A 27,687-nucleotide genomic window follows, 5' to 3' on the forward strand; every position below is an offset into this window, starting at 1 on the left:
TCTTTTTGTAACAAAATACTTTGACAGTGCAACTCGAGAAAGGAAGGGTTTGTTTTACCTTATGCTGTTCCAGGAGGGTACTGCCCATAATGACAGAGGAGTGGCAGGAACAGGAAGATGGCTGGTCACATTGTCTCCAGATTCAGGAAGCAAACAAGAACAGGAGGGTACTGCCCATAATGACAGAGGAGTGGCAGGAACAGGAAGATGGCTGGTCACATTGTCTCCAGATTCAGGAAGCAGACAAGAACAGGAACTGGGGTCTAGGCTATAAGTCTTCAGGGCTATAAATCTTCACGTCCCACTTCCTCCAGCAAAGCTCCACCTCTTAAAGGTTGCATAACCTTTGCCAGTGGTGCCACCAACTGGAGATGAGGTGTTCAAACACTTAAGTCCACTGGGGATATTTCACATTCAAATCACTACATTGAGTATGCTCATTAAATCTTAAGACTAACCGAATCACATGTTTAGTTCTCTGTTCATTTAATGTACATATATCAAGGATTCCTCTAGGAATAAGTAAATAAAAGTAAGTAATAAGTAAGGTATAGTAGGAGGGTCAATGAATATAACCCATGACTCCCGCTTGAAGCTTGAAAATTCATAAATAATAGTTTATTTTTTTTAATTATGTTTGGGTTTTGTAAAAATAAAAATTCCTTATGCACTGGACGTGGTACCTCATGCCTGCAGTCCCTATACTCAGGAGACTGAAACAAGATCATGAGGTGAATCTAATCCTGGCTGTATAATGAGTTCTAGGCCAGTCTGGGTCATACGGTAGTGATGATCATGCTAAAACAAGCAAGCCAAAACTCTTCATGAATTCAATAGTAGTATTTTGTGTACACTCTGAGACCACAGTGAAAAGAGAGTCTGTCCTATAAAGTATTGGGTTAACATTGAAAAAGATAGCCATGATTTTTCAAAAGTCCTTTTTCGTAACTGTGAGGTTGGCACATTCTGGGTTTGTTACCAGATCTGATTCTAGGTGAGCTTTTGTGTTCAGGAACTGTATGGAGTGATAGGTCTTGCCTGGCTTATTTATGGGATGGCAGGGTGGAGGGACTGGTAGTTTCTATCTAGATTTTAGTTTTGTCTTTGAATATGTATTTTCCCAAAGTAATGATTTTACAGGTGGTATTTGAGTCCCCAAAGTCAATCTACAGAATATATAAAACCCAAATGTAGTATATGTATATTACTGGTAGTAAATATAGCATATGTACATTACTGGTAGTAAATATAGCATATGTACATTACTGGTAATAAATATAGCATATGTACATTACTGGTAATAAACTTTGAGCTGTGAGTCTCTCATCCTTGGGACAAGTATTTGCAACACTCTGAACACTGGTCGGTCATGGGAATATTTAGTTGAAGAAGACTGTATATTTTAAAAGGTTCATAGTAGAATGCCCTTTATTAATAATGGAGGATTATATGAAATATAAATTATATATCAATAAAGCTGTTAAAAATACTAGAGGGAGAAGAAGCAAAACATATTGTTCTTTCTTCTGGTTGTATGACCATATTAAAGTTATTTTAAAATGTATGATTCAGTGTATTTTAGTATATTCACAGGGTTGTACGTGATGACCACTGTTTTAGCATCTCTAAAAAAAGAAACTCCATTACTCATTAAAAATCAAATTCTATTTTTTAATGTGTGTTCCAACTCTAAGCAACCAACAATCTATCTCCATAAATTCTCCTGTGTTTTACATTTTTCATAAAGGGAATCACTCACTAGGTCTTTCATATCTAATGAAAGTTAATTTTTTTATTTATTGAGAATTTCATACAAGTATCCAGTGTATTGTTCTCTAATTCACCCCAAACTATATGCCCTTTAACTTCTCCAATACCTCCTCCAACCACTTTGCCCAACCACATCTGTGCTCTTTTTGTAACTGTCTGAGTTCAATCAGTGCTGCTAGTGAATGGCCTTACCCCCTTGCATATACTAACAGCATTAAAGAAATTTTAAAGTAGAAGTAATGAGTCTTTACCTGGAAAACATCTACTAAGACATTCTGTGCTTTATACAGTATAACAGGAATGATAGAAGCAGCAATATGAATTTAGTTGAAAATGGAAAAAATGAATATTTTAGGACTAAAAAGAAGAAACAGAGACTCTCTGGGTCTGCCTAAGGAAGAGCAGCCTCCAGATGGAGAAAAGGGTAATATCCCTGATGAAGTAATTCTCTATAGAATTCTAGGGATCACAAGAAAAGCTTGTGACCTGAAGGGTTCTTTATTAGGAACATTAGAGCTTCAAAAAAGAAGCAGAGAGAAAGTCTGGATTTAAGCAGTAGGAAAATTGGGTCTGATTATTGAGAAGATTAAGTGAGACAGGTGCCCAAGAGAGCATTTGGCACAAAGCCCTTTCAGTGAACACTAAGTTATTTTTGCTTCTTTTGAAGTATAGAACAATACCACTACGGAGTAAAACAGGAGGAATACTTTGAGAGCCAGTGTTATTAGTAAGTGACCACAATAGAGATAAAGTGGATAAGGAAGAGAAGAACCATGAAACCAAACAATAATGAATATGAATTTTGATATTAACAAAACTGGCCATGGAAAAATTATAACAATACATTTTAAGGCTTTTGGCTTGCATGGCATAGTCAGTAAAAGTTTGGGTATCTATGGAAGAAATCAAACTATAGCAGGAGGAAAGGGATTATGTGCTTATACTTCCAGGTCTTCCACAGCTTCTCACTAACGGAATTTAGAGTAAGGAACCCAAGGCGGAAACCTGAAGCAGAAATCAGGAAGGAATGCAATTTTCTCTTTGTCTTGTTAACAGGTTTATACTAGCTTGGTTTCTTATACAACCTAGACTACCTGCCGTGAAGTGGCACCACCCACAGTGGGCTGGGCCCTCCTACATCAGTTAGCAGTCAAGAGAAGGTCCCACTGACATCCACAGACAAACTGGTCTGGGCAATCTCCCAGTTGAGATTTCTTTTTCCCCGATGATTCTAGGTTGTGTCAAATTGACCGTAAAAACTGACTATTCACTTTAGGAGAGGCATGGTGGTTACCAAATGAAAGCTCAATCATTCCTCACATCAAAGGATTTATAGGATAAATTTTGGGGAAACAAACTTAAGGTTCCACTTTCTGTGTGATATTGCAGTTGTTGGGTTTGAGTCGATGGTGGGCTTTGTGCCTACTTGAATAATCCAGGAAGCCCATCTCTAAGAGATGACGTTTTAAAGAATAAGTAAAAAAGATAACATTATAAAAGATTGAACAGAAATTCAGGGTATGAAACCACTTAGTGCAGGGAATTATAAGCATCTTGATAGAACCAGGGTAAAACTAAAGAGAGTGAATGAGCAGGAATGGAGTGGGGAGCCATCTCATGGATACCGGTCTCAAGAATTTTATCTTGGAGAACTTTAAGTACAAGAGTGCTATAAGAACTTTGAAGTTTATCCTTGTTGCTCTGTGATGATGGCAAGCAGAATTAAGGTGGATATCATATGAAGTTTAGTATGGAAGAAATAGCATGTATTGCGAAATTGTACAAAGCTGGGTCATAAAGTTATGAACTTGTCTATACTAAGTTTTTTAATCTCTGCAATATGAAGCTAATATTGCCTATTCTATAGCATTCATAGAGTCCTCTAGTACATAGAAAGTTCATTATAAATAAAACACTTCGTGCAAACTATCCATCTGCCTGCCTCCCTCCAATGCTAGAGGTTGAATTCAGGTCCTTGCTTTAGCTCTATCATTAGATATAATGATATTTGTTATACCTCCAAGCCCTCATGAATTCTTTTAACTGTTTTAACATGTCTCATTTAGTTTCTGAGTGGTTATCTATGTTATGTCTTTTTTAAAAAAATCTTTTATTTATTTTTGAGACTTATTTATTATGTCATTTCCCTTTCCCTTTTTTTTCTTCCGAACACCGCTTATGTACCCCTCCCACCTTGCTCTCATTCAAATTCATGGCCTCTTTTTCTTTAATTGTTGTTGCGTATATATGTAAAATAATATATATTCCTAAATATATACAACCTGTTCAGTCCACATCATATGCTGTTACTTGTAAGTATGTGTTCAGGGCTGACCATTTGTTGTTGGATAACCAATTGCTGCGCCCTTCCCTAGGAAGACTACCTTCAGCATTCCTTAGTTGCCTGGAGTCCTTTGTGGAGGGTTGAGGCTCCTGAACTTTTTCCCTTCTACATTAACATGTCCACTGGTGTCACTGCTATTCTTGCTTGTCCCTTTGATTTGCAAATTACCCTTCTTTTTCTGAGTTAAGTATTTTTTTTAATTTTTAAAGAATCCTTAAGTCATTGTTCCTTCTTGTCTATCCCATTGCTTTTTGCAGCTGAGTTAGAAGTTTTTAGCTACCTTGTGAAAGCAAAGGCACACAGGAGTTTTCTTAAATCACCTTGCTCTTTAAAATGGCAAGTGTAGTATTACAATGAGCTAATAAGTGTATGCTGTGCTGTTATATTGGTGTGAATGTTTCACATATGTTTTGGTTATTTTAACTACAGAGTGAAATGCTTGACATGTCAACTCTAAAAATGTTATTTTAATTTATTTTACCTAGTGCACCGATAGAATAGGAAATTCTTACTGGATGACTGTTTTGGGATTGGTTTGAGATAGCATGTTGTTTTTTTTTTTTTTTTTTTTTTTCATTTTTAGAGGGCTCTTAATTTTATTTGAGATGTAATAATTTTCATTGGTATTCTTCAGCTAAACATGACAGGAACTCATTAAACAAATTTGGATTATTTACTCATGTAAGACAACAATCCCAAGAGTCCTAAGGTTCTTAAAATGTAGAGTGATTGTCAGAGTATAAAATTTATATATCTTTTTTTTAGTTTTGACAATATTTATTAAATATATCAATTATATGCAATCAAATCTGTTGTGTGTAATTATCAAAACTCAAATTTGGTAACTTGTGAGTGCCAACTATAATCCCCAAGTACACATAGGTAGTAAGTAGGTAGCAACATTTCTTCTGTGTTGTGTCTAAAGTACATGTTTTATTAATTTTCTAAATTAATCCATGTCCTCAACATTATCTTTCCTATCTTTCCTTTGATATTTCATAGTGTGATTCTCCATATCAGCTTCACATTTATGTGACTGCCTAATACTGTCATTCTTCTTTGATACTGTTATACTTGTATTTTTTTTTTTTGTTTTTTTTTGTTTTTTGTTTTTTGAGACAGGGTTTCTCTGTGTAGCTTTGTGCCTTTCCTGGAACTCACTTGGTAGTCCAGGCTGGCCTCGAACTCACAGAGATCCGCCTGGCTCTGCCTCCCGAGTGCTGGGATTAAAGGCGTGCGCCACCACCGCCCGGCCCAGAGATAGCATGTTGTAAGTATTTTGCTCACAAAACATTCTGTGAATGTCACTGTCTCAGAATTTGAGCAGACAGTTCCATGAAAGAACACGATTGCTGGGGACTTGAAATAACTGCTTGTCTTGCTATAGTGGGAAGCACAAGGGGTATACCTTGTTTGCAGTGCCTTAGACTTACAGGTTTATGTCTGTTCTAGAAACACTCACACCTTTGGTCGTGTTCAGAAAGAGCTTCAGTATAGTATATAATCCCTATGAAGATTTTACTTTTTAAGCATGTAGGAGTGTTGATCACAGGAATGCAGGATACCTACAGAGTCCTCCATGGCTAAGCAGCTGGCACCAACACAAGAATCCTTCAGCATAATCTCTGGGTGGTCCCTCTTGCCAAATCCAAACATTCATGATCCTGTTTTCATTTTGACTATGAAATTGTCCTGTTTTTTAATGTGCTGTATCTAGGCTTGGAACTGAAGATGAGGATGGACGATCCTCTTCCTCATGTTTGTGTTTTTTGTTCAGCTCTAAGATCTTCAGTGTACCGTGTATGTCATGATGCTCAGTGTCATAGGAGTATGCAGGCATGTGTGAGTTTGGAAGGGCAAAGCATGCACAACATATTTCACATAGTTTTCTGATTTCAGTTTGTTGTTGGAAATTATTCACAGATAAGACAGCTAAAGCCTTTATCATGGATAAGGGCACAGTGGTAGTTCTGTGTTGATAGAATAATTTATAGCATGCAGTCTCAAATGGATAAGTTATGTTGGTATTTTTTACTTTTATCCTCTCTTTGGGAAAATCTCCATGTCCTGCTTTATAAAAACAAATTGAATCTAGATTATAATATAATGGACTTGTAGGTGAATTAAGAGTCACTCGCAAAATACTGTTCCACATTCTTGTGTCCATTGATGTTTTCTTCATTTCCTCGTATGGGCCTTAGGGATTTCCCTTGTTGCTTAAAGTTTCAGAGCCCAGCACTAGAGACTATGCTAGCTTAAAAAAAAAAAAAAACAACAGTATAATTAAGCTCTAGTCAAATTACATGTTCTTATGAAATTATAGTCCTATTTCAATATCAAGAGAGACAGCTTACACCGTTCTCTTGTCCACCTTCCTGTATCACTTTTTTATCATAAGCCTCACTTAGCCCCACTGACAGAAGAGAATTCTAGACAGGCCTGTGTTTGGGTAATGTGATTGGCCTGTCTTGATTCAGTGACTCATTTTCTTATAAAAGTACCTGGGTTTGGAGAAGTAATTGACTTTTATAATACTGTATGGTGGGGACAAGGGGTGGGGACTGTGCAAAGGAGGTCAGGGGTTTAGGATATATAATCGGTTTTCGTGAAATTATTGTGATGCTTTTGAAACCACAAAATGATCCCCAGTAAGCAAGCATCTGCTATGACAGCCATTACATAAGAGTTGCAGCAAAAATATTTACTATGTAAGCTGAAGAATATGAACTCTGCGTGTTTTTCTCTTCCATATTTAACTTGCTAGAGGAAATGCTAAGAAGGAAATTGCCAAGAATTCACACAAATGTATATATATTAAAAAAAAAAAGAAACTTGGGAGAGAAACTGACAAGGAGTAATGAAAAAACCTGGGAGGGAAAGAAGCAGAGAAACAAGGCTGTTCTGAAAAAATAAATTCCATCGTAGAGATTCCACATGACTAACTAAATTTGAATTTGACCTCTGGGTCTCCAGGTGGTTCTGCCAAGACTAACCTATGAGAAGGTGAGACTTAACCTTTGACTAGTCAATTTACCAAAGTAGGATAATTCACAGCTTTACAGTTAGAAGTAATGAAAAGATAAAGGGGCCATAGGATTTAGCATTTGCTGTAGCTCGGACATAATAGATATCTAAAGCAGATATTTGGAACACATTGAACTATGTCCCTTTCACCCAGAATAAATCACATTGACTGCACCCTCGACTACCTATAATTTTCTGTTGATAGGTGGTTAGAGGACACTGGATCTTATTTACTGTAATATGAAGCCAGGAATACTTTATATAACTGCTGAACCAGAACTAAATGGGAATGCCATAGTGTTTTATGGACTTCACTGTTATTTCACTTCATTTGAGCCCTGGAACTTAAAAAGTAAATACTAGCTAATACTTAGGAAAGGAGCATTCATGGCAGCACCGCGCTAAGCACTAATACGAACTGGCCCATTGAGTTGTCACTTCCGATTTACTTAGTGACAACTATAGCAAGAGTTTTCAGTCAGGATGGAAATGTACTGATTTCAAAGTGTAAGCTAGGCTTTAGGTCCTAAAAGCCTAAAGTTTAGGGACTAACACCATAGCAGTGGCGGTAATTATCAGGTTAACAAATCAGAGTTCTTACGTCTCTAAAACCAAAATAGCCCTGGGATTGCCACTCCTAGTGAGATTTGGTCAGGTCAACAGAACAGAGGTGTATGAACATAATTATAACTGTCTGAGAACAAACTACCCCATGAATAAATAGTGAAATTAGGACATTTAAGCCTGGCCTTCATGTTTAAAACAGAACATTTAACTAAAACGTGAATTTTCCAAAGATAAAAATCATTTTATGAAATCCTTATATATTTTCTATTTTCAACCTTTTTAAAGGAGTAAGAATATAGATTCAGAATTTTCCATATTTGGGTGGTGAATAATTTCATTATAAACCAAGAAAAGTTTTTAAAATACAATTTTAGATCCAGGATGCCCCTCAGAAGTCCCTGGCTAAAGTTCCCATCTGCAGCAAGATTTCGACATCTTACCAGACTTGCAACTCTATAGATAGAGATGATCATAGAAGCTTTCCCAGGGAGGGAGTCATTGTGTTTCCTAAAATGAGTGCAAAGTCTTCTCTAGACAGGCAGAATGTACCACCATTGTCATTGTTTAGAAGTAATTCCATAATGTTGGGTAAGTATTTTTTTTGTATATTGTTTAGCTCTTCTTGGTTCAGATTGATGAATTAAAAAGAAATTGATCTCAGCAACTTTTTGTTGAGCTCCTACTATAAACACAACACTGAGCTAAGCACTCCAGATGTTGCCTGCAGGTAGAGCAAGGAACTTGTCTATTGTGACATTTTGGCTACAGAAATGTATAACTAAATTTACATATATTCATTCAGTAAGCATGAGTATAAGCATTGAACTAATAGTTATACCAAACTCTGGGAATTACATTGATGAGCAAGACAAACTTCTTGTTCTCAGAGTTTTTTATTCTATAAGAGAGGATGAGCAATTAAAGACTAGCATAGGTTAATACATTCTATGTTTCTTAGCATTCTTACATAAGTAAAGGAAGTAACAATGTGGCTTAAAAGATTGTGGAAGTTTTCCCCAAAGGAGTGACATCCAAAGAGAGAGCTGAATGAAGAAGCAGAAGACGATTTCCGAAAGGGAACGGAATGGACAAGGGCCGAGAACCAAAAGAAGATATTGTACCAGGGAGCTCGAGTCGGTTGTATGTCACTGCCCTACAACTTGAAATAATCACGGACCCTTTGGCAACTTGGAGAGCTATGTGTGTGCAGTGTAGTAAGCATGGGGGTCTGGAAAGGAAGGACTGTGTGATGAGAGGTGAACTGGGAAAGGGTAGTTATATTCTAAAGAGCCTTATGTGCTACATTCAGGAACTTGGACTTTATGTAAGGTTCATGAAATTCACAGAAGGGTTTTAATTTAGAAGGTGATGCCATCAGATTTACCTTTTACAAAGATGTTTTGAGCTACAGTGTGTAATACCCATACTCTAAATAAAATGAGCAGCAAGCTGGTGGCAGGTAGATAACTTTGAAGGTTGTTTTGACGATTCAGATGGCAAATAATGCTGACCTACTAGGTAAGGGGAAGAGAAAGCAAAATATTTCTTATTATAAAACTGAGTACAGTAGCCACTATTTGATATAGGGGATAAGGAAGTGGGATTAATCAAGATGGTGCCAAGTTTTTACATTTTAAAATAGTTTAAAAAAGAATTTTAAAAGTGTATTAAGGCATAATTCACACATTTAATTTATATGTATATGATATGTACTGTGTGATATGAAATGCATCTATCAATTATATAGCTGTCATTTGCATTTGTGTAGTGAGAATATTTAAGTTCTACTCTCTAGGTCAGGCATCGTCAACCACACTTGTAATCTCATTACTAGGACACAGAGGCAGAAGGATTCTCCAATTTCAAGATCAGCCTTGTCAGTGTAGTGCGTTCCAGGCACTAAGGCTACACAGTGATACTTGTTAAAAACAACAAAACAAATAAAAACCACCAAAAAAATGAACATCTATTGATTGAGCTATATTCAAGTATATGATGCAGTATTGACTGTAGCCACCATGCTACACAATACTTCCCTATTCCTCTCTCCTCTCCATGTCAAGCTTCTATCATGGGCAGCCAGGTAGGTGATAGTACTATTTGGTGAGACAAGTTGGTAAGATGAAAACATTGTGCCTCATTATGGAAGTCTGGAAGTGATGTGGAACTTTGAGGGGGACCTTGCTGGGGAGGTTGTTGGTTAGAGATGGACATAAGGGTGTCCTCAGCCTATAGGCTATAAATGAAGACACAGAAGTCTATGATGATACCAACACATTAAATATTGACAAAATATTTAATGAGGATAGAATATCAATACTTAAGAGATAACAAAGGGAAAGGGGCTTAAATGTAAAGAACACAACAAATGGATGGAAAGTTAGTAATATAAGTGTAAAAGAATGTAGTGCTGGGGAAAGCAAAGGGCAGAGAGCATGTTTAATAGACATTACTCAGTAATGGCATCTTCTTTGGAAAGATCCAATAAGATGAATAAGAACTCATTAATTTTGTTAGTTCTATTGCAATGTATACAACTTAATAAGGGCAAAAAGTGGGCAGGGCTTACAAGAAGAATATTTAAAATATCTAAAATAACTGAACACATAAATAATATTGAAACTAGTTCATAATTAAGAAAATGAGCATGGCTGAGTGGCAGTAGGAGGCAGTCCAAGGAGAAGGAGTAACCAAAGGCTCAGTACAGAAGAGTATAGATGACTTACAATAAGAAGACAAAATTCATAGAGCATGTTGAGTCTGAGACCCATGAAATGATGGGTCTCCAGTTCCTTTGGAGAATTAAGAGAACAAATCTAAGATACTACATATGAAATATAAGATCAGTGTAGTGGGAAGTTGAAGGAGTTCATATTTATTCAAAAATATTTACCGAGCGGCTTTGTGGCATCATTATTCTAGGAACTAAGGGCATACTTAGACAAGGGTTTCTGCTTTTAGATAGTTTAAATTCTACTCGACTTAGACCTTAGTAGATACAAAAGTCACCTGTAGTCAGGTATTGAGTGACAAAAGGTTAGATAGGAACTTCAGAGGTTGTGGGTTTGAAGCCCTTCTCAGGACTGAGTGACAAGAGGTTTAATGGTAGGGACCAGAAAACATTTTGGGGAAATTCAGAGCAGGAACAAATTCAAGATAACACAGGATGTTCTACTTGAAATATTAGATTTGTCCTGAGCATTAGAGGTGGGCATAGCTAGAGGAGAAGATAAGAAATTAGTACTACTTAAATATCTACAAGGTCAATTAGGTAAGAATTATCCAAAGAATTTTTCCTGCATCTAGATTTAAGGATAATTCGGGAGATTTTGAAATGTGCTATCTAGAAGTCTATGACTAAATGAGTCTAAATATATGGCATTTGAAGGGAATGTTTGCAGTTGGTTGGTTCCACTTTATAAAAGCCAGTGAAATCCACTTTTCATACCATTCTCTAGCTGTTGGGGAGTTCAGGAATCCCAGCACCACTTACTTCTCTTCCTAGAGACCACCCCCTCAACACACACACACACACACACACACACACACACACACACACACACACACACACACACACATTAAATCACTGTACTTTTCAGTTCTCTTAGGAATCCATGAGCTATCCATTCTGAATATAAACACAGACTTATACACCAAAGAAGTACACATATATTAGTAGTTATATTTATACTCACAGGGTCACACAATATAATAAGTGGTTATAAAACAAGAGTTTAGTTTGTGTGTATATGTCTATGGTATCTGTAGGTCTGTGCTCTCCTGTGCGTGAGTGTGTGCATATATGGTGGCAAATGTGTGGGGGTCAGAGGGCAACCTTGGGGACTGAGCTTCACTTTGTACCATGTTTGAGGCCGAGTTTCTCTTGGTTTTGTTGCTGCATATGCCAGGCTAGCTGGCTTGTGAGCTCCTGAGCCTCAGGCAGTTCTCCTGACTCTACTTCTCATCTTCCAGTGTGAGCAGCATTGGATTACAGACATTTGAGGTACTATGTCTAGTTTTCATGTGGGGATCTGGTTGGCTTTACCCACAAACCATCTTCCCACCCAGACCCAAGCCTTTAGTATTGATAAATACTACAACATTGATTTGTTATTTTTCTTGGTTCTGATAAAAATATATATCAAATGTTGAGTTTGAGTTTTCAGCTATAAACTTGCTTAGTATGTACTAGTGAAGGCATATTCTTTAATCTTTAAAATTGATGAAAATTCTCACATCCTCTGCTTTCTAGCAGGACTTAGTCTTTTGCCAGTATTTCCACGTGTAGCTATTTGTAATAGTTTGCCTCAGATCAACAACCTGTCTTATCTAGTAGACATAACTTAATGTGAACTCCTTAGCGTCTGCATTCTGTTATGAATCATAACTTTGTTGATCTGTGTTATGGACAACTGGGTGGCTGGCTAATATACACTCACATGTACAATTGGCTCTGGGAAGAGATGTTTGCTAGGTTTCTCTCTCCTTCCAGCACCTTCTTGGATGTCTCACATTCTCCTACCTAGACTTCTTTCTACCTGTTTTCTTCTGCCTTTAACTTACATATCTCTTCCACTGCCTAATTTCTGTACGCATAAAGCAAGGCAGTGTTTAGTGATTTTTAAACATTAATAACAATGGTATTAATCATCCAGTGATTCACGGTTAAAGATATGCTTTATTGAGCGGCATTACCCTGAAGTTAATGTTCCTTTATCCCTGGCTTCTCACCCTCTCCTTCCCACAAGCATCTGTATTGTCAAGGTTGTTCCAAAAGCGATAAGCCAGCCATAAAATCAGTTTATGGTATTTTCCTATCTTCAAAGCTACAGGAAGCTCAAATGTACTCAGCAAATATTGCTAAATTACACAAGACTATTAAATGTAACACTCCACCCTTTCTTCTGTAAAACACCCCCTTTTCCCTCTCTTTCCTCTTTCTTTCTCAGTAGACTAGCCTGTATCATTATGGCTCTATTGTGTAATCAATTCAGAGCAAATGAGCTTCATATTAGCAAGTTTCCTGAATAACTTCTGGTTTGTTTGATATAGTTGAATGAAACTGAGATGATAAATTTTAACTTTTTTAAACAAGTCAAGTGGTAAATGTTAGTAAATGGAACATACCACAATGTGCATGTTCTCCACTCCTTAATAATAAAATAAGTTAATCTTTATTGCACACTTATTATAATATTACTTTGACCCTCTCCAGTGTGCTTATCTCAGCATTTTCAAGTGTTTTACAACCTCAAACACACACATTGTGTTGTGTGCACAGACTGCTTTGAAGTTGACATTTGCCTTTCTGACTAGCCTGTAATTAAGGAAGTCAACCGAAAGACCAAGCGTCAGATGAGGATCTCAAGCACTGCTAAGCAGCAATGTTGTGGCCTGAAATGCAGATTCCTAGGTCCCTTCCAAATGCCTCTGAATCACAGGTGCAGCAACTTTAACAAAATAACTGGGTGTTTCTGGCAATTGTAGACATTTGATGTTATTTGCGGATAAACTACACTGAACTGGAGGGAGGAAAGGGAAGGGGAAAGTGAGCTAATTCTACTTTAATTAAAATTTTATTTTAAAAAACAAATAAAATATCAAAAAATTAGATTAAAATGGCAGTAGAGAAGGGTTTGAAAGAAAAGTTGCTAATATTCTCCTTCAATAAGAATATTGATTGATCTAACACGTTTATATTTTAGAATAAATAGTTTTCTTTAACTAAACAACCATCTACTAGACACTTAGCATGTGCAAGGGCCTGTATTTCATTCATAGCACCAACATTAAAAAAATCAGTAGCTAATTTTATATAAGGTCAAATATTATTTAATGCCCTTATCTAGGACCCTTATTCTACTGGATGATTTTCCTCCAGTTTTGTGGATCAATCCAAAGAAAACCCAGAGAATTTTCCGTATCAGTAAAGAAAAGTAGAGTCTGTGCCTGTGTGCCCGCATTACTCTAAAAGCCACATGTGCTTGTGGGGCATTTTAAAGAGCACACAGTGTGTTCCAGTGGATGACCACATAGCCATGTGTGCATCGGGCACCACTAATTGAACTAAGGAGGCTATTAATAACAATAAAAATAAAAAGACAAAGGTTGAGCGAGGATGGGGAACACTAAAGGGACCTAGAGGGAGGTAGTTGTGGATAGATATGAACAAAATACATTGTATAAATGTATGGAATTTTCAAAAAAAATTACTATTCAAAAAGAACCCTCCCCAATATAACTACCCAAATGTGAGCTGAACAAGGATAGCACCAATGGACATGCCAAAATGGACTAGTAAAAGCCAAAGACACCTCAACCCTACACAAAGAACTATAGGCAACCAGGGAAAGCTAGGAGAGGGAGCCATAGTCTTCTTCAGGGGAGAGCATACCAATTAGTTGTCCAGTGCCAAAAAGTCAACCCTGAAAACATACAAGTAACATTATGTGACTGAACAGTCTATATTTAAAAACATATGTGCATATACATACATGTGTGTGTATGCAATAGCAATTAGTGAAAAAAGAAGCTGTGAATTAGAAAGAGAGTAAGGACGGCCATCTGGGAGGGTTTGAAGGGAGGAAAAGGAACAGATAACTGTTGTAAGTATATTATAATCTCCAAAATAAAAACAAAATATTAAAAAACAAAACAATAAGCCGGGCGGTGGTGGCGCACTCCTTTAATCCCAGCACTCGGGAGGCAGAGGCAGGCGGATCTCTGTGAGTTTGAGGCCAGCCTGGGATACAGAGTGAGTTCTAGGAAAGGTGCAAAGCTGCACAGAGAAACCCTGTCTCAAAACAAAACAAAAAAACCAAAAAAAAAAAAAAAAAAACAAACCAATAAAACCGTCATGATAGCTAGGAGTAGTATAGCAGTTTTTGAGTTGTAACTTTCACAGATGGGGAAAATCTACTGTGAAGTTTGAGACCAACATCTTAAGATAAATATATTACCAGATTTGAGTGTCCTTAGTAGTTAGCAAAGATCAATGTTTAATACAAAACAGAGTGCTTTGTATCAAATCAAATAGAGTATCAAGTACTCATAAATCTGCAAATGGATGAGGCATAAACTGAGTAATCAAACCAAGTGCTTCCAGTAATAGAAGGAGATTGGCAATGCTGGTGTATTAGGTTTTAATGAGCCTAATCTCAGTTGTCATTTCAGTCTCACCAGCTTCATGATAACCATGGAGTTGGAGATCTTCACTAAGTGATTGTTATCCACATTTCTCTTCACAAGTGGCTTCAGTCCATAAAAGGAGGCTCCACACCTGGCTCAGCACATCAAATGCTTTATTTTCATACCATTGAAAGTTAATTCATACAACTAATGTGTGTTATAGAAGAGAATACTCCTGTGTCAGTATCCCTATTATGTGCATTGTTAGAAACCTAGACAACGTCTTAGTAGGACTTTTTTCCCATCATCACAAATCTGCTACAAAACTTGAAGCTCCAGCAATTAAAATGATGAAATATGTACTTTTCCAATTCGTCTCCAAAGCGAGTTCCAGGAAAGGCGCAAAGCTACACAGAGAAACCCTGTCTTGAAAAACCAAAAAAAAAAAAAAAAAATTATACTCATATATACATGTGTTTACCTGTGAATAGTATTTCATAGGATAATTATTTAGCTTTAAAAATCTACATAGTAATATAAATTGCACACATCTTTCTCTAACTTACGTGGTTCCTGTTACTTTTTTTTAATGCATGGCAAAAATCTATTTATGCATTTATTCATTTATTTAGAGAGGAGAGAGTGTGGATGTGCAGTGGAGGGCTCATATGGAGCTTTGCAGGAGTCAGTTCTCTCCTTGGTTGCAGAGACCTGTACCTGCTGACCTTTTTTTACTGCTGTGTTGTATACGTAATGAACATCTCTGAATACTTCTCCTTTGCATACAGGCATGCCTTTTTCTGTCTCAGAAGATATCTAACAGTTGATTTGCAAGGCCATAAGATAAATACACATATTTAAATTTTCCCTAGATGTTGCCAACTTAAACTTTGAAGTAGCAGTACCAATCTTTAACCTTGTCAGCCATTAATGACAATTTGCATTTACTCACATCTTGAAAACTCTTGCTACTGACTTTAATCTTTTTGCTTATTCTGATTTATAAATCAAAATGTTTCTTGTTCTATCTCTGTCTTTCTAACTTACAGTTACATGGTTATGTAAGTGATTATAAACATATTTTCATGTTTATTAACCATCTGGATTTCCTACCCCTTACCCTTTGCCATTTTTTGTAAGTTATTAGGGTGTACATGATACATGTTGTATAGATCATTGCTATACGAAGCATAGTTTAATGACGACACCAAGTTGTGCTTTGAAGTCCTTTACTGAGTTTGTCTTGAGACTACTTCTACATGTTTCTCTTCAGGAACTGAATGTTTTGGGCAGGATTCCTAAAGTAGATCTCTATTTTGAAAACACGAAACTTAGTAGCTGATTTTTGACTTGCAGACTCCCAGGCTGCTTTGCCAAATCCTGCCTTGGACTATAGTGGTGTAATATTCTTCCATACCAACCATCTATCCTTTTACTTAGGTAGATTTGCACTGAGTTCTTCAGCCTTCTGCCTTCCCTGTGTGTTTTTGTTTTCCACAGTATTTTCTCCTAATAATACTCTTGGATATTTAATACCATGTTGTTATCTGTTTGGAGAATCTAGACTGATAGCTATATGTAGTTGGAGTTTTCCTGGTCCCACCTGGCTCGCGGACACTCAGACCCAAATAAACACACAGATGCTTATATTAATTAAAACTGTTTGGCCTAGTGGCTCAGGCTTTTTGCTTGCTAGATTTTACACTTAAATTAACCCATAATTCTTATTTATGTTTAGCCATGTGGCTTGGTACCTTTTTCCAGTTCTGCCTTCACATCTTGTTTCTCATGGCGGGGGCAGCTGGCAGCATCTCCTGACTCAGGCTTCCACTTTCCAGAATTCTCCTCTCTTCTTATCCTGCCTATATTATACTTCCTGCCTGGCTACTGGCCAATCAGCTTTTTATTTATCAATCAATCAATCAGAGCAACACATTCACAGCAAACAGAAAGACCTCCCCAGCAGCTATATACAATACATTCTCATCCTCTACAGTGATATCTTTTGTTATAATTTTTATGTAGTCAGTTTTGTCTCAATGTAATTTTATGTTTTGACTTTTGTGCCTTCTTTTAAAGATACTCTTTTTAGCCCAAAGCCATTCTGTCCTAATAGTATTACATTTTCATTTATTAAGAATATAGCTCATTAGAATTATATGGTGTAAATTAGAGGTGAGGTTTTCTTTTTCACATTTTAGAATTTTAATTAAAATGTAATTCTGTCCTTACTCCCTTCCCTTTGTGTTCTACATACCTTCCCATGTCCCCTCCCTCAACTCCCTCATTCTCCCTCTCCTTCTCAAATTGATGGTCTCTTTTTCTTAATTATTGTTACATACATATGCAAAAATACATAAATACTCGTTTGTATCATGGCATTAACCAACATCTGTTTAATTGGGCTTCAGACATGCTCATAGTCACATTTGCTATTTAGGAAAGCAATGTGAAAGGTAGAGATTTGCCCGAAGCTTCAGTATTTTCATTATCCAAATAGATCTTTTTGAAATGATTCTAAAATCAGAAGAAAACAAAGCCTCTGATTCTGAATTTGTCACAACAAGGTAACCAAATATTTCTAGGTTCCATTAATGATGATATCTAAAGTTCTGTTAAAATTTTATGATATATGTTTATGTGCATAAACTCCCTTAATATCACACCTCTTCCTCCTGTTCAAAGGAGTTTTGCAGATTTTATATCTTCTGTTTCAGAAATATTAATTTATTGCTGTTTCTCTTGAAAAAATTGACTTAGCATATTATCTCTATGATCAAATTAGCAAATTGTAGACAGATGTGTAAGATATCTAGTTCTTCTTCATAGAAATACAATCATCTAAAAATATAAATGGGAACAACTATTCAGTTCACAATAGTGGCAAACCTTAAAACGTTTAGTGATAGCGATAGGTATGACATTTTCAGGACAGAATCTGAAGAAAATTTTAAATCTTATTGAATTATTTAATACAACATCTGAGTCAAGAGAAAAACATTTTAAAATTAAATTTAGTGTTGCAAACTAGAATTCTATGTAAATATACGGTGTTTTAAAGTTGCAAATCATTTCTAATGAGGTTATCTTAAACTTAATATAAAATGTTAGAAGTACTTATTTTATGGACAAATTGCGTTGGCTGGAATTGTGGCTTCATCACCTATGGCCTTGATACCATGGTATTAATCTTCCTTGTATTTGAAACGTTAGTGAGGAAGAAGAACATGTTCAAGTCAATATATGAGACTTGTGTTGCTCCTTGTCTGATTCCATATATTGTTTTAATAGTTGATATGGTTATTATGTCAAAGGCTAAGTAGCCAATAAAAGCCAATTATTTTACAATTAAGGATTATGCTTTATCAGGGATTAAATAATATGTAAATCCATTAAAAAATCACAATATCCAAATTCCAGAAAGGTATTAATATAGGAAAAAAATGGACAAGAAAAACAAGACAACCCTAAAATATGAACTATGACAGATGATAAACATTTAAACATTATTCATTTGATGAGTATTGTTGCCTCTTAAACAATTAAAATAAGGTTAGATAAATATAAAATTGTGCCTTAAGGGATTTAAAAGTTTTATTTTGAAAATAAAATTCAAGGAGCTGGAGAGATGGCTCAGTGGTTAGGAGCACTAGCTGCTCTTCCGGAGGACCCAGGTTCAATTCCAGTGCCCAAATGGCAGCTCACAACTGTCCAGTTCTGGGGATCTGACACCCTCACACCAATGCACGTAAAATAAAATTAAATAAATTATTTAAAAAAGAAAAGAAAATTCAAGATAATACATAAAACCAGCAGGTAGTCAGTAGATAAATTGATTTCACAAAAAATTAAATTTTCACCTATAATTGGTATGCATAGTAAAAATAAGAGAAAAGGAGAAATGTTTTTGATATATGGAAAGCTGCTAAAATCCATTACATGGAAAATAATAGACATTTCAAGGAAGAGAAAGCAACATAGCAAATAAATATTTAAAATCTTTGAGATTAAGAAAAATGTAAATTAAAAGGAAATTAGCAAAAATTAGTTTAATCATAAATATAATGGTATTATTAAAACTTAGTGGTAAATATAATTCTCTTTTTTGTAAAATGTAATTATTTAGTGGTAAAATGCTTTGTAAATCAATGTAGCAGTAACTTGTAAAAATAGAACATACGTGTTTGATACAGTTATCCCACTTTTGAGACTATGTCTTCCAGCTACAGATCACAAAAGCATAAATATATTTGATGATATTAATGGTAGGTTTTGTAGGGGAAGTGGGAGCAAATGCCAGGGAAGAATTGCACATCTCACAATTTAATCTAGTCTGGACCACAAGCAAAGAGTGACAAATGACTTCATAGAACCACCTGAAGGCAGCTTGCATGTACCTACTTTCTCATGGTATTCTGTGGTCACAGTGCATGAGCACTAGAGCATTTATTTAGTATGTGTTTCATCTCATAGTATGTTACTCAGTTAGCAGAGAGTGTGAGGATTGAAAACACTTTGTTCCAATGGAAATTTTCTATCAATTATTTGTCATCTTATGAACAGGAAGAGGTGTTGGGTTTGTTTTAGAAAAACTCTGGGAGTGATACTGCATCCTCTCCTTTTTTTTTTCTGTAAGTAATAGGGTAATAGAGGAAATGGAAATATAATTACCTAATTTATCCTTGTGAAATAAAGTTCTCCAGTCATCTGTGCTAGCTACTTTTTATATCATAAGCTAGAGTTTTATTGACAGAAGCAAGAATCATTTTGGAAAAGGGAAATTCAATTGAGAAAATGCCCCCACCAGATGGGCCTGTGGGCAAGCCTATGAGACATTTTCTTGATTAATGATTTATGTGGGAGGGTCCAGTCCACCATGGGCGGTGCCACCCCTGGGCTGGTGGTCCTGTGCTATATGAAGGCAGGCTAAGCAAGCCATAGGAAGCAAGTCAGTAAGCAACACTCCAACTGGCCTCTGTTCCAGTTCCTTCTTCCAGATTCCTGCTCTGAGCTCCTGCCCTGGCTCCCTGCAGTGATGGACATAAAAGTTGTAAGGTGAAATAAACCCTTGCCTCCCTGAGTTGCTTTTGGTTATGTGTTACCACAGTAATAGAAACCCTAACCCTAATAAGACACCATCTCTGCGATGGTAGTATTTGGAAAGTTAATGTTTTATTACAGGTCTTTGGTCACTCCATGTCAGGAATGCTGTCAGAAAGGGTTCTTTGGTAACGGTGAATAGCATGGCTTTAGCTGACCAGGACCTTTCAATAGCTTTTAATGAAAGTGATTACTTTTTTAGTTTATATGCTTTCTGTTTATAGTTTTGCATATGGAGTTCTGCTTAATTTCATATATTAGCTAAAATAAATGAAAAAATTTGTGGAATGTTTATGGAAAATAAAATGTTGATGGATTATTTTGACTTGCAAAAGCAAAGGAAGAGAAGTATGTAAGAAAGTCTTAAGTACAGTGAGAAGATAAGGAGGCGGTAGAAAAGAATAAATGGGGCCGGGAGGAAAGAGGAAACTAAAGATCGGTACCTCACTCTTATCATCACTCATATCTCAGGTGAAACCTCTTATGAAAGGCTTCTAATATTTTCTGTCAGCTCTGTGGTTACTTCTATTAGCTAAACAGTTAACTTGCCAATTAATTATGTACTATCTTCTAATCTGCTGTAAAATGTTCTATTTTATGTTTAGGTTAATTCTCCCTCCAGGATTATGGCTTACCTTCTTAATGAGGTTTACACTGTCTGGAGTCCTGGACCATGTCTTAGAAACTTCTTTTACTGTGCCTTCATGATTGGTGCCACAGAGGCACTCATTATTGGGGGACCAATGACACGTGAGGCAGGAAGGTGACAGAAGAGGTAGTGTGAGTGGGTGAGGACACAGAAATAATAGATATGGATAAGGATGTTTGTGCTGTTGTTGGGAAGGTGAGTGAGAGAAATGTGGAAATAGCTTGCCTTCTCCCTTCACAGCCACTGAATATGCCTATGTATTGCTTGGGTGTGAATAGTTTTAGCTTCTCTTGTTAACACACGTATTCAGTGTTTTGAGATTTTTTTTAAAGAATGATTTTAAATTGAAAGTGCATTTTAACATTTGAATAGGATTTGAGTTTTTATGATAGACTTATGGGTAGTCTTCATACATAAATATTCCACAAATACACATGCATTTTACTCCTTATATTTTCCAAATCTTATTTAATGATCATGAATAATATTTTTAAAATGAAAAAAAAAGTTGTATGTCCAGAATTTTGGCCATGTTTTTTAACCACCTGTGTGCATTGCATTTGAAAAAGTTAAGATGCAGTGTTCAAACATTTGAATAGTTGAAGCAGGAATCTCCCATACAATTGCATCTGAAGGAAAATGTGCTTTTTATTTCAGATTGACTATATTAAATTTCCTTTCTGGTGTCATGCTTTTGATAATAGGACATCTCCAAGTTTGCAGAAAAAGACCACACGGTTCTCGGAGAAGGTGGAGTCACACTGAGTGGAGGTCAACGTGCAAGGATTTCTTTAGCAAGGTGAACATTTACCTTTTGCTCCAGTGAGCATTTGCTGTAAATGCCATGCATATACAATTATATATTTGCATTTCTCTACTGCTTCATGTTTTGTCTCTGGGATTGACAATTTCTTTTAAGAACTATAGAGAGCGTAATATTCAGATTTGGTAAAGATGATGGCTTTTTTCAAAATACATACTCTTATTTTTATTTGTTCATACTTGTTATGTTGCATATATTGTTATGAACAGAAAACTATAGAGTTCTGAAAAGGACAGGAGGGGAATTATGAATTTCTATTAATTCCATTATGCATCCCCTTCCTCTCCCTGTCCCGATTCCTCCACTCAATGCTTCTCAGTTTTGACAATATACATTTTCTATTTTTTAAATTTTAGAATATAATTTATGATTTTGTAACAAAAGTAATAAGGCAAATGATGTCACTAGGACTAAGATTTCTTGTTTGTTTTGAGACAAGGGGCAAGATCTCCCTATGTGGAACTCATGATCTTCCTGTGTTTGCTTCTGAGTACTAGGATTACAGGTATGTGCCATCACACCCAGCTGTGATATATACTGAGCACATGCCTTTATTCAGGATTCTGATTGTCCTCAGGGTCGTGTGAATACTAGGAAAGTGCACTGAAAAATTAGAAGCTGTCAAAAAGAAGCACATACAGTTCTTGTCAGGAAGAAAACAGTTAAATGTAGCCCTGTTCAAAGACAATTGGTGATATGGAATTTCAGATGGTCTCTAGTTTTATTCAAACAAAATTCTTTTTATTATGTTACCAAAGTTGTTAATGAGAAATTACATTGACTCAGTAGCATCTTGGCCTTTTTTCTTTATTTTCCTTCCCAAACCTGGAAAAGTAAACACTGAGTACCCACAACTGATATCTTGATACCATTCTCTCTCTCTCTCTCTCTCTCTCTCTCTCTCTCTCTCTCTCTCTCTCTCTCTCTCTCTCTCTCTCGTGTGTGTGTGTGTGTGTGTGTGTGTGTGTGTGTGTGTGTGTGATCTCAAGCCCCATACAAACCCACAACCCTACAAGCAGAAATTGTTCTCTTCATTTTATGGAAGAAATCACAAGATAATTGAGGTAGTCAGACATTAACTTGCCAAAAGCCACAAGGAAATGGTACAGTCACTGTTTAATCCAGGTCATCTTGACTCCTTATATTCAACTGTGCCCTGATCTTGATAATACACTGGGAAATCAGATCACTTGATATAGAGAATTCACAGGTAAGATGATGGCTTCATAATCGTTTGGAAGTTAATTCCCTTATCTGTGATCAAATGACCGTATCTGAAGCATTACATTTGAGATTTAAGTTAAATATGGTATGTGACTTCAACATAGTATTTACTTTTACTAGTTCAAGATTTAGTCATATTTGCCATGTACAATGTATAGTACTACTGAAAACAGTTGTTTACTGTTACTCTCATCCAAATGGGCAATATGTCACCTTCTGTGTGATGAACACAAACACACAGATACACACACACATACATACATTTTAATCTTGAGACACTGGTCGTACATGTGAAGGGGAGTGTTTAGCCTTTTGCTAATAATCTGCCAACACATTCTGAGTAAATTTTATAGAAAATCACTTTATTTTTGTTCCCACTTATTGTCTAAGGTTAAGGAGTCAAGTCTGGTGATGGTATCTCATTGGTAGAGTCTTGAGACAGCATCGAAAATCACATGTAAAGTAAAAAGGAGAGAGAGAAGGGGGGAGAGTGTTCTCTGGTATCCCTCTCTTCATAAAGCCACAGTTATCCAATCGTGAAACTACACCTTGATGATCTTCCTAAATCCTAGGCACTTTCCGAAGGTCCCACCTCCAAGCACCACCATTGGAGTAAGGTTTCTGTCTTCTTACAGAAACTTACAGTAGATTAAGAACCTGGATTAGTTTCAAGGAGGACAAATTACATTTACACTGTATTGCAGAGAAAAAAGTAAAAGCCAAATGTGGGTAAGGACTTGAGGATGCATTTCCATGGAGTCCATTAGCTCTTCTATGTTGCCTTCAAGACAATTTACAACATAAAGGGCTTTTATGATTTTATTAGAATTTTTGCTGTTCCTATTTTGTTTCATTGCTTTTCTTATGTGATATTAAGTACATTTTGAAAACAAAAGTATCAACAATTATATTTTAAAGCATAAACTTTGTAGCTAGGATAGAGGTAGCATTATTAATAATCATGCCTGAAAAAATTTAAAAGTTATAAAGAAGTTACTTAATTTTTGTTAGTTTGGAAAATATATCTTTATGTTTTTACTATTGTAAGTCAAAGAAAATTGCTTACAGTTTTTTATTTTTAATTTAAAGTTTAAAAAAAGGCTGGGGAGATATCTCAGTGGTTAAGAGCACTGGCTGCTCTTCCAGAGAATCCATATTTAATTCCCAGCATTGACATTACTGCTTTTCAATTATCTGTAACTCAGTCCAGGGGACCTGATACTTTTTTTTTTTTGCCTGAGCATGCAGTGTAAACACACACATGCAGGCAAAACACTCAAACACATGAAAAATTTAAAAAGAAAGTTAAATAGCATAGGTACTGTTTTCCATTCCCTGTGTGTAACACTCATGAAAGGGGTTCAAGGACAGACTATAAGGAGCAGATGCAAAGTAAAGTATCTCATTATTCCTCACTTAATATAGTCTGCACTATTAATAGCATAGGGATGGAAGAAGTCACTAACAGTGCTACTTCTGCCCCATGTTGTAAAAAGTGCACTTTAGTGCAGGGATCTGATGACAATTCTGTAACGAATGTCAGGGGTTTAAAATATCAGTTCTAAATGAAATACAACCCTAACTTCATTTCTACTTTGTTTACAGAGCAGTATATAAAGATGCTGATTTGTACCTCTTGGATTCTCCTTTTGGATATCTAGATGTTTTAACTGAAGAACAAATATTTGAAAAGTATGTTCTTTGACTGAGTTATGTATAATGCTTATGCTAAAATAAAACAAAAATCATCACAGGCTGCATATTAGCTCTAGAACAGTGGTTCTCAACCTGTGAATCATGACCCCTTTGGAGAGTAAGCAACCCTCTCACAGGGGTTGCATATCAGATATCCCACATATCAGATATTTACATTATGATTCATAACAGTAGCAAAATTACAGTTATGAAGTAACAATGAAAATTTTATGATTGGAGGTCACCACAACATGAACTGTATTAAAGGATCACAGCATTAAGAAGGTTGAGATCCACTAGGCTAGAGCAATATGCTCACCATTTTTATGACTCAGAACAGAAGACTATAACACAGTACTTATTCAGTTCTGGCCTCCCCTTCATGGCCAAGGTTGAAGATTGCTTCTGTTCAAAACCTTTTATGATGATCACTTGTAAAGCCAATTTCTTTGATTGCTGTCCTTTTATAGCAATTGATATTTAAATACTTTTTACATTATTGCTATCTTGAGACATGTCTTTCAGTATTTTAAGTAGTTATATTTTTAAAATTTCATTTATCTTTCTGTATTAGTATTTTATTCTGTATTGTTGATAAAAATTAGTGAGTTGTCTAATGGCGAGTGCCTATCCTGGTACATCTGCCTTAGTCTTTTCTTGGACCCAGCCCCACCTGGGTCACAGAGAACTTGGATATAACTTCTGTGAAGTTCTTAGTAGAGCCCAATGGGTGTGAAGTCCCTAAGAGATACAGTTAGCCATATGACTTGATTTCAAATTTTAAAAATAACTTCATGGACAACAAAGTAGTTTATTAGAATAGACATTATAGTGCTCTAGAAACAAAGAATTTTTTTAAGTGGTAGGCTATGGTTTGTGTGTGTTAAATGATTTCATTATTTATTGGTTTATTTCAAAGTTTACTTTAGAACATTGCCAATAGTTGAAATAGTCTAGATTCCTGCTTATTTTCTTGTATGATATATTAAATAATATATTTTAATTCGGGACTTCACTACATTTAACACATGAAGCCAACAGAAGCCCCCTGTCCTGAAGCTACTTTGATTTGGAGGTGGAATAATGTTACACTACTTTGACATTTTCAGTTTATGTCTCAGTTAAATGGAATGTATTAATTAACATGGTTTATTTAGTCACAATCCCAAGAACACGTCATCCCCGATCTTTGAATGAAATGCCAGGTTCCATCAACACATCTGCACTCCATACTTCCCAATCCCAGTTTTGCTCATCAGTTTCTGAACTAATTTATAGTGAAGAAGTACATACATGATAAGGAATCTTAATAGTTTGCTTCAATCTTTTCTTACTTAATTTTAATCTAATGAAAAAGACTATAGAAGGCCCTAGTTATGTTTCCACTTCCCTTAAAGCTTACTGCATCATCTTCAATACCGCCTTGATTAACATACCTGTTATCTTGAATCTCTAAAGTTGCTCTGTAATGGCCATTGCATCAAGTTCTCTGAGTTTGTACAATCAGAATCCTCAATAACCATGACTATGTTAAGCATATAACTCAGCTTAAGACAGACATTTTCTAAGCCATTAATAATACAAGAGCACAAACTCTTGAGTATTACAGAATGATACGGGTTCTGTGTGATGCCTCAGCAGGAAGGTTGCTCCAGAACTTCATGTGAGCCATTCTCTTGGGTCAGGGCACCAGTTACCTTTGCCTAGATTGCTTGTTCAACTCTTCCAGGAGTCATTGTGCTGTTTTTCTGTGTTCAGTTGTTTGTTTTGCTTTACATACAATAGAATTTAGCTTCACTGTGGGGAAAAAACAGCTTTGATTTTAAGAGCTTGGATGGTCCTTTGGTTCTGAGACTTCGGTTAGTGTCAGCAATATGGGTTTGTACCACAGCCTTCCAACATATTTTTGGCTTTTAGAAGTCTGTTCTCAACAGGCCTCTCTAGTTTAACACGGAGAGAGAAAATTCCATTAAATTTAATACTCCACCAATGACTGTAATAGCTAATGTCTTACTCTCATAAAATTACCTATTGTTTATATTTAAGGATGTAGTGATGGCTCTTATTTTTGAGAGTTAATAGATAAAAGAAACTGATTTCCCTTAGAGAATACACTTCAAGATTTACTTTTAAAGTATAGGAAATTTTTTTTGGAGGAAAGTTAAATTGATTACGTATTTATCAGTTATGTTTTGTTTAAAAAATGAATTAGTCAACATACAATACACGAGAAAATTAAAAAAATTAAAGACAGAAAATCTCTGACATTTTAGAAGATATATGGAAATACAAACTTCCAGGAACATTAAAGATCATCTAACAATTCCTTTTTTTTCTAGAGAAATAAGCCAAGGCCTAAGAGATAATGATTTGGTTGAAATCATATAATTATTGATTATCAAAAATTGAATTTCATTCTATGTGTACTAGTATTCACCTTTACAGCATGATGTGATACTTCATGTTGCAATTCAAGAGGTACCTAATATTTACTGTGGAGTGTATATCCATATAACCATATTAAATAAAGTAACAAAATACCATGATAGAGATATTATGCAGTGAAACATTAATAAGATGCTAAAATTAAATATACACCACTATGTATGAAGTAATATGTTATATATTTTTATATTCCCAAAGCTGTGTCTGTAAATTGATGGCCAACAAAACCAGGATTCTGGTTACTTCTAAGATGGAGCACTTAAAGAGAGCTGACAAAATACTAATTTTGCATGAGGGCAGCACCTATTTCTATGGGACATTTTCGGAATTACAGAGTCTGCGTCCAGACTTCAGTTCGAAACTCATGGGGTATGATACTTTTGACCAGTTTACTGAGGACAGAAGAAGTTCAATTCTAACTGAGACCTTACGCAGGTTCTCAGTAGATGATTCCTCTGTCGCCTGGACCAAAACCAAACAGTCATTTAAACAGACTGGAGAGTACGGAGAGAAAAGGAAGAGTTCTGTTCTAAATTCATTCAGCGCTATGAGGAAATTCTCCATTGCACAAAGGACTCCTTTAGGCACAGAAGGAGATTCTGATGAGCCCCAAGAAAGGAGACTCTCCCTAGCCCCAGATTCTGAACAGGGAGAGGCAGTTCTGCCTCGCAGCAACGTTATCCCCTCTGGCCCCACACTTCCAGGAAGAAGGAGACAGTCTGTTTTGGACCTCATGACATACACACCTAGCCCGGGCTTCAGCAGCCTCCAGAGGACAAGGACTTCCATTCGAAAAATCTCCTTAGCCCCTCAGATAAGCTTAAATGAAGTAGATATATATTCAAGACGGCTGTCTGAAGACAGTGCCTTGAACATCACTGAAGAAGTTAATGAAGATGATTTAAAGGTATGTCCCTT

General features: G+C 36.0%; 1 protein-coding gene across 1 annotated transcript in view; it reads left to right on the plus strand.

The window, feature by feature from the left end:
- The window catches only part of Cftr (CF transmembrane conductance regulator), a 146,242-nt gene that overhangs the window by 64,349 nt on the left and 54,206 nt on the right, over positions 1–27,687 (plus strand). Inside the window, exons 12-14 of the mRNA XM_052721308.1 lie at positions 21,287–21,381; positions 24,235–24,321; positions 26,968–27,676. Of these exons, the coding sequence (XP_052577268.1) occupies positions 21,287–21,381; positions 24,235–24,321; positions 26,968–27,676 (891 nt within the window). The remainder of the gene's footprint in view (positions 1–21,286; positions 21,382–24,234; positions 24,322–26,967; positions 27,677–27,687) is intronic.

This window comes from Peromyscus californicus, unplaced genomic scaffold (genome assembly GCF_007827085.1).
Source record: "Peromyscus californicus insignis strain IS unplaced genomic scaffold, ASM782708v3 Scaffold_6__1_contigs__length_162567912, whole genome shotgun sequence".
NCBI lineage: Eukaryota > Metazoa > Chordata > Mammalia > Rodentia > Cricetidae > Peromyscus > Peromyscus californicus.